This window comes from Lithobates pipiens, unplaced genomic scaffold (assembly GCF_037356315.1).
Source record: "Lithobates pipiens isolate NorthernLeopardFrog02 unplaced genomic scaffold, aLitPip1_a1.2 Scaffold_8, whole genome shotgun sequence".
Taxonomy (NCBI): domain Eukaryota; kingdom Metazoa; phylum Chordata; class Amphibia; order Anura; family Ranidae; genus Lithobates; species Lithobates pipiens.
The window spans coordinates 563042133-563056158 of record NW_027507903.1 but is presented as its reverse complement, the minus strand read 5'-3'; the positions used below and the strand labels follow the sequence as shown (position 1 = coordinate 563056158).

Sequence of the window (14026 nt, the reverse complement as noted above, 5' to 3'; positions counted from 1 at the left end):
CTTTCAACAATGACTTTCTTCTTGCCACTCTTCCATAAAGGCCAGATTTGTGCAGTGCATGACTATTAGTTGTTCTGTGGACAGATTCTCCAACATGGGCTGTGGATCTCTGCAGCTCCTCCAGGGTTACCATGGGCCTCTTGGTTGCTTCTCTGATTAATGCTCTCTTTGTCCGGCCTATCAGTATAGGTGGACGGCCATGTCTTGGTAGGGTTGTAGTTGTGCCATACTCTCCATTTCCAGATGATGGATTGAACAGTACTCCGTGAGATGATCAAAGCTTGGGATATGTTTATAACCTAACCCTGCTTTAAACTTCTCCACAACTTTATCCCTGACCTGTCTGGTGTGTTCCTTGGCCTTCATGATGCTGTTTGTTCACTATGATTCTTTAACAAACCTTGGAGGGCTTCGCAGAACAGCTATATTTATATTGAGATTAAATTACACACAGGTGGACTCTATTCACTAATTAGGTGATTTCTGATGGCAATTGCTTCCATTAGATTTTAGTTAGGGGTATTGGAGTAAAGGGGTCTAAATACAAATGCACTCCACCTTTTTTAGATATTTGTAAAAAAAAAAAAATTGAAAACCCTTTATCATTTTCCTTCCACTTCACAATTATGTACCACTAAGTCCCCTTTCACACTGGGGTAGTGCGGACGTTAGTAGTAAAGCAGCGCTAGTGTTGTAGCAGTGCTTTTTCAGCCGCTAGCAGGGTGATTTTAAACCCCGCTAGCGGCCTGAAGAAAGGATTGATAGCGCCCGCTTTGCAGGCGCTTCGGCAGTGCTGCCTATTTATTTCAATGGGCAGGGGCGGTGGAGGAGTGGTGTATACACCGCTCTCCCACCGACCCCCAAAGATGCTGTTTGCAAGACTTTTTTTCTCACCCTGCAAGCGCATGGCCCCAGTGTGAAAGCACTTGAGCTTTTATACTGGGGTGGCTTGGGAGGCGCTTTTCAGACATTTTACAGGTGCTATTTTTATTGCTAAAACACCTGAAAAGTGCCCCAGTGTGAAAGGGGGCAGTGCATGTATGTATATATATATATATATATATATATATATATATATATATATATATATATACACACACACACACACACACTAAAATATTGCCCAACTGAACTTTTAGTTTAAATCAAATGAATATATACCAGGTGCATCAAAACAAAAGGTATGGAGCCATACTGTTGATTTTCTTTAGAAAGCATCCACATTATGTGAAGGAAAACCTGTTCCTTGCCAGCATGGTGCACAGGAGCACATTGCTCTCTGTGTGTAAGCAGTGGCCTTTATTTTGCGGTCCACCACACCCCCTACTGAGTAGGAACTAGAGCTCTCCAATCAGCAGGGAGCATGTGCAAATGGGGTGTGTTGGACTTCTTTGGCTGCTTTCTAACTGCAAGACTTTATACACTTTTTGTTTTAATGTACATGGAATGCATTTAGCTGATTTAAATAGAGAGTTGAATTGGGATTTTAGTGGAACAATTTAGGTCTGGCATAGTAGCCGGATGTAATCTGTGGCCCCATCATGGAATCTTTTATCCCATATCCACTTCTATTGGGGTGAGCCATAGCTTGCTTGTTTGGTTACATTTGTGGCAGAAAAAAAAAGTTTCCCGAACGTGTCCATAACGTGTGCTACATCCAATGGGCTTTGCTTTCTGTTGATAATGTGCTGGTGGTGGCCGTTGGCACAGTCATATTAGACATGTTTACCTAGCAATAAAGAAAACAAAATAAAAACAGGTATTATCAACAGGTAGTGTGGATTTCAGATGTCATTTTTTTTTTAGGGGGTCAAGGCTCTGTGACTTAAGCCATTAAGAGCAACATGACAGATTCTCTTTATAGGGCATCCCCCCCCCCCCCCACTTATACTCACCTTAGCCCTGCTCTATCATTGCTCAGTGCATCTGTGGGGGCTATGAGACTAAACGCTACCCCCGCAGGAGCCACTGGTGAATAAGGGATCCCCCACCACACAGGATTTTCCACAGCACTCTGGAGTCAGAAAACAGTCCTTGCAGCTTTGTTTCTGTGTTTTTATTAGATGTATTGAACTTGGATGGGAATAGGGGTATTATGGGATGCCCACTTGAATTTAGCAGAACTTTGCAGGGACAACGTCTTCTGTGCAGACTATTTACAGTCCTCAGCTTCCTCCAGCACAACACTTGCATGATGCATTACATCTCCCAGGGCCAGCTGGCACACTGTAAGGTGATCTGACAATAGGGCTGAATCAAATGCCCTTTACAGGCAGGAACTGTGGGCCCCTTGGTTATGTAGAAAAGTCTTAGTGCCCAGCTGTCTTTCTGTGGCTACTGATCCCAGAACCACATCTTCAGGCACTGCCAGCCCATCTGGCTGCAGCTGCCTCTTTCTTTAGCCCTCTTGGTTAAGCTTCCACCTTCCTCCCAGACTGACTCTGAATCCATCTCAGACTGCTCTCCCCCAGTCCCCTCAGGTTGCCCCTCAGTCCTCCCCGACTGTAACAATCACCAGCCCACCTCTCTGTCCTCTCCTTGGAAATCTCCCGGGGGTGTTCACTGGCTCCTGCTGTCCTCACACTTTCCCATGCCACTGGATAGGATTCCTTCTTGGGTTTTAGAGGATCCCTCCTGCACCCGAGCTCCCAGACCCAAAGTCACCCACCCCAGACTAGGGGGTTACCCTCGAGGGTCCACTGACAGCCTTCTAGCACTCCACCTCCAATCTTCCATCCAAACTCCCCTGCCCAGCTGGGCTGACAGAGTATTTGAGGGAGCCTGTCCCCTGCCAACCCATATGTTGGGAATTGGTCAGGGTCCTCCTGAATACTCCAGGCAGCTCCTCCTAACCTCCCTCCCATTCTTCTAGGATTTTCTCCAAGTTTCTAGAAGTAGGGGGAGGTTTTAGACATGCTGCCTGTGAGTCATACAAGCCTCCCTGAGTCACTCACTATGGCCCAGATAAAATAAAGGCTTGGCTGGCAGCCAAGACTAATCATTTTGCCGACTCTAACAACCTATCAATTCATATTCTAGCACACTAGAGGGTGCTACAGAAGTGGTGGGACATGGCAAATGTGAACAAAGGTGAGTAGGGCGTTCCCTATCAAGAAAACCTGGTTTCCACATTAGAAGATTTCCTGTCTATTTCAGTTCTGGTAAAAGTGAAGCATTCTGAATTTCCTGTATATCTCTGTTCAAGTGACAGTTGTTACTAGGACAAAAAGAGACAGTATATCTCCTCAACAGACACAGAGAGCAGAAAAAATACCATACAGATGGAAAGGGGTAAGGGGGGGGGGGTAGTTTTTTCAACAAATATGATGCCTGATGAGGAATAGTACCTGAAGGGGTCAAGTCACTGTCGCAACTGAAACTTACCGATCTTGAGGCTGTTTGATTGCTCAAGACATCTGTTGACTGACTCTTCTGCCTGGAAAAGAATTTGCGGTACTCTCCTCTTACCTGAACAGTAGAAATAAGAATCAAAAAATCAATTACAGTTTATACAGTAACACTGTCTGCCCAGTTCCTTATACAAGGAAGATTATGGTGCCCCTTTCTGTAACCTGACAGTTTACAACATATGAGCTACATAGCAGACAGCAAAACATGTAGTATAATATGTATATAATATACAGTGCCTTGAAAAAGTATTCATACCCCTTGAAATTTTCCACATTTTGTCATGTTACATCCAAAAGCTTAAATGTATGTTATTGGGATTTTATGTGATAGACCAACACAAAGTGGCACATAATTGTGAAGCAGAAGGAAAATGATAAATGGCTTTCAAATTATTTTACAAATAAATATCTGAAAAGTGTGGCATGAATTTGTATTCAGCCCCCTTTACTCTGACACCCCTAACTAAGATCTAATGGAACCAATTGTCTTTAGAAGTCCCCTAATTAGTCAATAGAGTCCACCTGTGTGCAATTTAATCTCAGTATAAATAAAGATGTTCCATGAAGCCCTCAGAGGTCTGTTAGAGAACCTTAATGAACAAACAGCATCACGAAGGACAAGAAACACACCAGACAGGCCAGTGATAAAGTTGTGGAGAAGTTAGAAAAGTTAGGTTATAAACAGAAAAATATCCTGAGCTTTGAACAGCTCATGGAGCATCCATCATCTGAAACTTGAAAGGGTATGACACAACTTCAAATCTACCAAGACATGGCCGTCCATTTAAACTGACAGACCAGGCAAGGAGAGCATTAATCAGAGAAGCAGCCAAGAGGCCCATGGTAACTCTGGAGGAGCTGCAGAGATCCACAGCTCAGGTGGGAGAATCTGTCCACAGGACAACTATTAGTCGTGCACTCCACAAATCTGGCCTTTATGGGAGAGTGGCAAGAAGAAAGTCATTGTTGAAAGAAAGCCATAGGAAGTCCTGTTTGCAGTTTGCGAGAAGCCATGTGGGGGACACAGCAAACATGTGGAAGAAGGTGCTTTGGTCAGATGAGACAAAAATTGAACGTTTTGGCCTAAAAGCAAAACGCTATGTGTGGCAGAGAACTAACACTGCACATCACCCTGAGCACACTATCTTCACAGTAAAATATGGTGGTGGCAGCATCATGTTGTGGGGATGCTTTTCTTCAGTAGACACAGGGAATCTGGTCAGAGTTGATGGGAAGATGGATGAAGCCAAATACAGGGCAATCTTAGAAGAAAACCTATTAGAGTCTGCAAAAGACTTGAGACTGGGATAGAGGTTCACCTTCCAGAAGGACAACGACCCTAAACATACAGCCAGAGCTACAATGGAATGATTTAGATCAAAAAACATTCATGTGTTAGAATGGTCCTGCTAAAGTGCAGACCTAAATGCAATTGAGAATCTGTGGCAAGACTTGAAAATTGCTGTTCACAGACGCTCTCCATCCAATCTGACAAAGCTTGAGCTATTTTGCAAAAGAAGAATGGGCAAAAATGTCACTCTCTAGATGTGCAAAGCTGGTAGAGACACCCCCAAAAAGACTTGCAGCTGTAATTGCAGTGAAAGGGGGTTCTACAAAATATTGACTCGGGGGGCTGAATACAAATGCATGCCACACTTGTATTCATTTATTTGTAAAAAGCTTGAAAACCATTTATCATTTTCTTTCCACTTCACAATTTGTGTTGGTCTATATCACACAAAATCCCAATAAAGTACATTTAAGTTTTTGGTTGTAACATGAAATAATTTGGAAAATGTCAAGGGGTATGAATACTTTATATATATATATATATATATATATATATATATATATATATATATATATATATATATATATATATATATATATATAAAAATGATATTCTTGTTGAAAACAGTGAGGGGCAGGAACAGCAGTAACTATGGTTACAAATTGTATTGCTAAACGGAAGCAGTTATAATGCCAATTTACACTGGAGCTCACTTATTGAGCTGTATGGAATAAGCACTTTTTTTACTTCCTCTCATCGACCAAACATTTTCAAATCTCAAGCTGCTAGATAACCTTACATGGTTTTACTCAAGCAACACAGACAGTCCTTAATTCATAAAATTAAATACATACGTGTTGCTCTACAATGTGCTATGACTAAAGTGTTGCTGTAGTAATAGTTAAAGATGATAATGGTCAGGGATCACTTTCTTTGTATATGCCTGAAAAAACTACATTAAATTCTACTCTGAATTTTTTAGGTTAGTTGAACGCTGCCTGTGGATTTTGCTAAATCAGCAAATTTTTCTACTGTTCTTTATGCATCATGAAGCAATTTTGTATTAGACCAATATATAAAAAGCTGCATGTAAGAATATATTGTCAAGATAATAGACAGTCATACATTTTATAGGGGAGAAATAGGAGCATATTACCTGGTGGTTGAGCAGACAATGTACCAAAAAAATGTATGCTCCTTGAGGGCTGTTACATATGGTGAAAAGGTATGACATTATCTGGGAAAAAGAGGCAAATTGGAAGTAGCCGATACTCCAGGTACAGCCAAGAATGAAAGTTTGAGCCAAGGCTTTGAATGTCAGTAACCTAAGAAGATGGAGAAGCAATTGGAAAATATGTTGATATGTGTTTTATGTACACTTTATCATTGCTCATAACAGGTCTAAACCTAATCACTAAAATATCATGTAAGCAGTAAATCCCCAAATAACTTTGCATTTAAATCAGTTAAATATATTACAGGTGCATTTAAATGAAAGTTGTTCAAAGTCTACAATTAAATGGATTTAACATTTTCTTTAGAAAGTAGAGATTAGAGGTACTGTCTACTTCCAGCATGCTGTAGAAATGAACCATTGTTCTCTGTGTTGAAGCAATGGTCTCTCTGCAGAGGTCCAACCTGCCCCCTGCAAAGTCAGACCTATAGCACTGTAGTCAGCAGGAGGTGTGTTGGGCCTCTATGAAGGGACAACTGCTTCCACATAGAAAAAATGCTTTTTAAAGAAAATAAACTATAAGATTTTTTTTATGCACCTGGAATTAGTTATTTTAAATTGAAAGCTCACTAGGGCTTTGAGATTTTAAAGAAAATGTAACTTTTAGCTTTCATCAAAACAATATCTGGTGTTGTTGCCATGAAGGTCCATGTTTAGGCCCTTCCTGCTATAAGGTGCCACCTGTATCCCAGTTGTGCTACTGCATTGTCACCCTAGGCCAAAGTATATAGGAACCAGCACACCAATGATCATTGAAAAAAAATCCAAGTGTGATTGTCCTAAATTCTAGAAGTCCATTCTGAACTCGTCCACCAAACCTCGCTTCCTAACCTGCCCAGAAAGGCTCCTTTTTTTTGCTTTTTAGCACCTACTTTTTTCAGAAGTCTACCGGTGGACACATAGACCAAGGGTGACGTCATCCCTCCTCACCTACACACCAACTGCGCCTCAAGCCTCTTTCTGAGCAATCTCCACTGTGGCCGGCTTCTTACCATCCAGAGGTGTTTGTATCGCGCACAGAGCGCCTATCAAGCAGGAACGGACTGACGAAACTGATGACTACCCCTATGCTGGTATTTAACCAATGCTTACTTATGACTTCACAAATGTGAGTCGCCTGTATTTATAAGGTTTATTAAACTTGTCCTATATCTGCACCCAGAGGTGCCTCTCCCCTTGTGTCTCCGACACAGACCCAAGGGATTTTAGGTAGGTATATGACACATAGGAGGGGATTTACTAAAACTGAAACTCTCAGAATCTGATGCAGCTATGTATAGTAGCCAGTCAGCATCTAACTTCAGCTTGTTCAATTAGGCTTTGACAAGAAAACTTGGAAACTGATTGGTTTCTATGCAGATCTGCCGCAGATTTTGTGTGCATCAGTTTTAGTAAATCTCCACCAGTGGTTCTTTTTTCTCTTTGGATCTACTCTGGCGGTGGCCAGTTCTCGATGATGCAGAGAATGGGGCTGACGTGATGATATCAGTGCTGCTCTCTGCATCACTGTATGTGAATACAGAGGGCTATAGTAATGCTCTCTCAAGGACTGGGCCTATAATGCCTTGTACTTACAGGATGCCCATAGTCTTGACACTGGGCATCATTTCACCTAAAAGTCAAAAGAGTTCTAGTGATGGAAAGTTGCATGGGGCAGCACCAAAAAGGAGACGAGTATTCCATATTTTTACAAATCAAGAGAACTTTTTTTCATGATATCATTGAGTTATGCCACGTACACACGATCGGAATTCTCATCGGAAAAAGTTCTGATGGTTTTCCCGATGGAATTCCTGCGGAATTTGGCTCAAGCGGTCTTGCCTACACACGGTTACATCAAATTCCGATAGTTTATAACGCTGTGACGTACAACGTGACTAGAAAAAGGAAGTTCAATAGCCAGTAGCCAATAGTTTCTGTCTCGTAGTTGAATCTGAGCATACGTGATTTTTGGTGTGTCGGAATTGCATACACACGATCGGAATTACCGTTAGAAAGTTTTTCCGTCCGGAAAATTGAGAACATGCTATCAATTTTTGGCTGGCGGAAATTCGGACAGCTAAATTCCGATGGAGCATACACACGGTCGCATTTTCAGATGAAAAGCTCTCATCTGTCATTTTCTGGCCGGAATTCCGATCGTGTGTACGCAGCATTAGACTTTGAGGCTGTAAAAGAGGCAAAAAGTAATTAATCTGTCCTGTCTTTTTTTTTTTTTTATAAACCTTACCGAGTGTTCTTTAGAGTGGATACATTGGTATTCAGGGATGCCAGCCTTTTTCTCAGGAGCACAACAGTGAGGATCAGTAGAATTGTGTTTGTCTAAAGAAGCAAAACAAATATGAAAACAAGAAAAAGAATTATCATAGGATACTGTTAACAATTTTTTTGTTTTATGGCTCATACCACAACACTGAACGTTGCAATGAAAGAATTGTGCATTTATGCAAAAAGCATTGTGGTGAGTTAAACAGCTTATTCAAAATTAACTGACTAAAACAAACAGAAATTCACAAAAAATAGGGCAGGCTGCAATTTATCACATATAGACAGGAAGCATGCAAGCAGTGCATGACGCCTTTCTAAGGGTCCACCCTTAAAACAAAGTAATCCAAACAAGAGACAGGGGCTTAATACTGTGTTATGCTGTAAGCTTTGTTTAATCCAATATCTAATATCTGCTGATTAACAATATCAATATGCGTGAAGGCATGTGCCTTAGGATGAATTGAGTTACAATTTTATTTGTTTTAGATTGGGAAAAAGTAAAGACAAAATAATAAAAATGATATCTATTTATATATTCGGGGGAACGCAGGTTCAGCACCTCCGGCACTGAATGTATGTAATTGCATAGGGTGTGGGGTATGCTGGAGGGTCTTTTGATGTTGGCTGCTGGGGGATCTATTGTCACTGGTGGGGATCTGATTTTGTGTGAGGGGCTATTGTTACTGATGGGGAGTCTATTGTTGCTGGAAGGGATCTACTGTTGAGGGAGAGGTCTATTTTTACTGGCTTCTGGAGGATTTATTGGTGCTGGCTGCTGGGAGATCTGTTGTTGTTGCTGCTGGGGGGTGGGTGGGTGGGGTCTAATGTTGCTTGGGTGGATATTTTGTTACTGGGTGTGATATTTTGTTGTAGGTGGTTCACTGTTGCTGCAGGGAATCTATTGTTGTGTGGGGATCTTGGTTCTGTATTCTCTAAAAGGGGCAGTACTGGTAGGTTGGTAGGAGGTGGAATCAAGGGACGGTGGTCAGAGGTGGGTAGGGGGCAGAGACAAGGGGTGACTCAGACGGGGCGAGTTCCTGCACCTATTTTCTGAGAAAAAAAGCCTTGTATATATCTATATATATATACTCTAGCAGTTTTTATTTGACAAGACAATTTTTTTAACCACTTGCCAAGCAGCCATCCTCATTATACTGCGGCAGGTTGGCTCTATTACGAGAATCGCTGTAGCATGCCGGAGCCGATGGGTGTGACCGGCAACTGCGATGTCCACCTGCCACCCACAATCACTCCACAGAGAGCTAGAAAGGGGATCTGTCAATGTAAACAGACATGTCCCCCTTTTGTTAAAAAAGCAAAACAAAAAAACAGACATATCTGTCAGGGGAGTAGAGAGAGATTGTCTGTTCTTAGTGATCATGAACAGCAATCTCTCTCCTCCTCCAGTCAGTACACTCCCCCCACAGTTAAAAACACCTCCCAGGGAACACATTTAACCCCTTGATCGCAATTTTGCAGTCCCACTAAAAATCGCTGATCACCACCATTACTAGTAAAAAAAATAATAATAATAAAAATGCCACAAATCTATCCCATATTCTGTAGACATAATAATTTTTGTGCAAACCAATCAATATACGCTTATTGCGATTTTCTTTTATTTACCAAAAATATGTAAAAGAATACATATTGGCCTAAACTGAGGAAGACATTTGTTTAATTGTTAGAATTTGGGGGGGGATATTTATTACAGTAAAAAGTAAAAAAAAAAATTTTTTAAGTTGTTGCTCTTTTTTTGTTTATTTGCGCAAAAAATAAAAAACGCAGAGGAGATCAAATACCACCAAAAAAAGATCTATTTGTAGGAAAAAAAGGACATACACATTGTTTGGGTACAATGTGGCACGACCACGGAATTGTTAGTTAAAACAATGCAGTGCCGTATCGCAAAAAATGGCCTGGTCATTAAGGTAGTAAATATGTCCATTTATTATAAAGGGTTTATTGAAAGTATTACACAATGCTTGTTCACCTTCTATCTATTCTATAGTGTTTCCACAGGTTTCCAGTATGGAGGAAGAGGCAAAGCTGTGGATACCGTGTATTAGAAAAACAATGGTGATTTTGAACTGAAAGAACACTTTTCAAGAATTCCTTTGCAGGATCATATCATTTTATTCCATTTAAGTGCCGACTGTTTGTATCTAGTTGCAATTTAGGACAATAGAAAACACAAAACAGCATAAATTGTCCCATGCTGCATTGCCCTGAATTGCACGTGTTTTGGAAGTGTGATGGCATGAATGGACTCTAATGCCGCGTACACACGATCGGAATTCTCGTCAGAAAAAGCTCTGATGGTTTTCCCAACGGAATTCTGATGGAATTCCACTCAAGCTGTCTTGCCTACACACGGTCATTACCAAATTTCAATTGTTTAGAATGCGGTGATGTACAACGCGTTTGACGGGACAAGAAAAAGGAAGTTCAATAGCCAGTAGCCAATAGCTTCCATCTCGTAGTTGAACCTGAGCATGCGTGATTTTTGGTGTGTCGGAATTGCATACACACGATCGGAATTTCTGATAGAAACGTTTTCCCTCAGGAAAATTGAGAACATGCTATCAATTTTTGGCTGGCGGAAATTCGGACAGGTAAATTCCGATTAGGCATACACACGATCGCATTTTCCGATGAAAAGCTCTCAGCGGTCTTTTTCTGTCCGGAATTCTGATCATGTGTACGCAGCATAAGAGGTTGATTTACTAAAGGCAAATAGACTGTGCACTGTGCAAAGTGCAGTTGCCCTCTGCAAGTGAAGTTGCTCCAGAGCTTAGTAAATGAGGTAAACTTCACTTTGCAATGAGTACCCAATCACATGCAAGGGAAAAAAATGCATTTTTTCTTGCACATGATTGGATGACAGAAGTCAGCAGACTCTGGAGCCATTTGCACTTGCAGAGTACAACTGCACTTTGCAAAGTTCACAGTCTATTTGCCTTTAGTAAATCAACCCCTAAGAGAGAGACTTTTGTCAATTTTTTTTCATTACAGAGATTTCTCATCATATATTGTGACTGTGGCAATGGTTTTTCCAAGACAAGAAAATAAATGCTTTTTTTTCATACAACTAGGGAAAGCTTGAACCTTTGTCCACCTTTTTGCTGCATGAATTTATTCATACAGACAGAGAGGGGTTAATTTACTAAAACTGGAGAGTTCAAAATCTGGTGCAGCCGTACATGCTAGCCAATCAGCTTCTAACTTCTGTTTGTCCAATTAAGCTTTGACAAAAAAACACCTGGAAGCTGATTGGTCTCTATGCAGAGCTGCAACAGAATTTGCACTCTCTAGTTTCAGTAAATTAACTCCAAAGGTTCATTTTAAAATGTACACAAATCACTAACTCCTTGGATTGTCCCAGGTAATTAATGGTGACTCTTCACAGTGCTAGAGAGTAAGGCTGAGCTCAGGCGTGTTCGCATTGGAACACGTGCAGAGCCCGCCAGGAAGTCGGCGCAGTGCTGCGCTAATCACAGGCAGTGAGACATTGCCCCGATGCGCGGCTGCAGAAATCGGGCAATGTCTCACTGCCTGTGATTAGCGCAGCGCTGCGCCGACTTCCTGGCGCACTCTGCGTGTGTTCCATGCGAACACGCCTGAGCTCATCCATACTAGAGAGTCAGTGCTTGCCAAAAAGTGGGCACAGTTCACATGATTTTTGGAGATGAATACTTGAATAAGATGGCACGTGGGATGGCCCAAGAGTACTTACACTGATGAAGACACAGGCTGGACCAAGGAAACTCCAAACAAGACGTGGATGAAGCCAGCAACTAGAGAAGATGATAGAAGCATAAAGAACTTAAAAAGTGTAGGAAAGCAATCTGCACAGTCACGAAACACAAAACCAAAAAACAACTAATAATCACTAGTTGCCTGCTGAAACACCCCCCAAATCAAACAAGAATCCATAATTGACCCCATGTTGAGGGCATGTGACCTGGTATCATTCAAGGGGTTGGGGGGGGGGGGCTCCCTCGTCCTCCCCTCTTTCCTGGCCTGCTGACAGCTGATGACTTATCGGTTGTTAAGGACGTGGCAGCCAGCTTCCCGGCACCTGCTCCTTAACAACCAGCTATTCTTCACACAGAATTCAAATTTCAGCCGATCCTGATTTGAATCGTTCTGAAAATATGGAATTCATTAGAAAAGGAATAAACAAAACAAATTTAAACACATTTCAACTAAATGTATTACTATCTCATTGGGAGATTCCAAATGACCAAAAATTTGTCCGAATTTACATTTGGATCGTAACAAATTGCGCATGTCTATCTTTGAACACCCTAGATGTTAACCCCTTCCCAGCCAGTGTCATTAGTACAGTGATAGTGCATATTTTTATCAGTGATCACTCTATTAGTTTCACTGCTTCCCATAAAGTGTCAAACAGTGTCAGAATTTCAGCCTGACTATTGCAGACCCAACATAAGTCTTTGGTCGCTGCCATTACTAGTATAAAAATAAAAATTCCATAAATGTATACCATAGTTTGTAGATGCTATACCGTTCACCAACCAAACTACAAAGCAATCAATAGATGCTTATTTACCAAAAATATGTAGCAGGATACATATTGGCCTACATTTATGAAAAAAGTTGATGTATTTTTACATTTTTATTAGATATGTTTTATGGCAGAAAGTAAAAAATATTGTTTGTTTTTCAAAATGTTCTGTCTTTTTTCATTTCTGGCGCAAAAAAAAAAAAAAAAACACAATGGTGATCAAATACCACCAAAAGAAAGCTCTATTTGTGGGTAAAAAATGATACAAATTTAGTTTGTGTACAGCATTACATGACTGCGTAATTTTCAGTTAAAGTAACACAGTGCCGAATAGCGAAAAAATGGCCTGTTCATGAAGGGTGGTAAATCTTCTGGAGGACAAGTGGTTATTGTATGTGCTAATTGCGCTACACCATTTAATTAATTTTTGTAGACATGTGCAATTCGTATCCGAATGAATGAAAGACTGTTTTACAAAATTTTTTTTAAAACAAATTTTCTAAAAGAACGAGAATTCAAAAAGAACGAAAATCAGAAAGAACGAAAAATCCGAAAATCAGAAAATTCTAAAATCAGAAAGACGAAAAACATTTGGATAATTTTGTTTTTCGTATTTTCTATTATAATTAAATTATTAACCATTATTATAGTTTTTTTAATTAATATTATTATTTATTAATAATAAATAATAATAATACAAACTATAATAATAATATAATAGTTATAAACTATTAAATTATAGGTATTGGAATTTCCTTTCAAATTTGGCTGTTTGGCAGTGAATGTAACGAATACAAATTTATCCGAAGTTACAAATTATCCGAAGTATCAAATGGCACATCTAAATGAATGGAACGTAGCAAATTTCAATGCATCCGAAGTTACGAATTATCGAAATAATGAATGGCGATCATAACAAATGATCCGATTAAATGAAAAAAAAAAAAAAACGAACAAAACGCAAACAAAAAAAACAAATTTTTTGGCAGTGCACATGTCTAGATTCCTGTAAGTATAAAGAGTTGTCACAGTGAATTATCATTTATTATATTTTTCATTGAAAGTGTGAGACTGTTCCCATTGATAGACTCTGTCCCAATGTGGGTGATTAGCAAAGAACTATGCAGAATCACCTTGCAGCAGGCCTCACTTAAAGCAGAACTCTGGGAAGAAATGTCTTCCAGGGGATGACACAAAGGTTATACTCAACGGATCCTTCGATCCTCTGGAAAACAGAGCTCTCCCCAATCCAGCAGTGAACTGTTCCTGCAGTCCACACCTTCAGAGCCGGG

The 14026-nt window shown here is 40.4% G+C and overlaps 1 protein-coding gene across 1 annotated transcript in view; it reads right to left on the bottom strand.

The window, feature by feature from the left end:
- Positions 1-1117: 1117 nt before the first annotated feature.
- LOC143960990 (adhesion G protein-coupled receptor E3-like) overlaps positions 1118-14026 on the bottom strand; it is a 130423-nt gene continuing 117514 nt past the window's right edge. The window contains exons 14-18 of the mRNA XM_077470082.1: positions 11940-12000; positions 8166-8257; positions 5858-6026; positions 3385-3468; positions 1118-1729 (exon numbers count right to left, since the gene is read on the bottom strand). Coding sequence (XP_077326208.1) covers positions 1652-1729; positions 3385-3468; positions 5858-6026; positions 8166-8257; positions 11940-12000 — 484 coding nt within the window. The 3' untranslated portion in view covers positions 1118-1651. The remainder of the gene's footprint in view (positions 1730-3384; positions 3469-5857; positions 6027-8165; positions 8258-11939; positions 12001-14026) is intronic.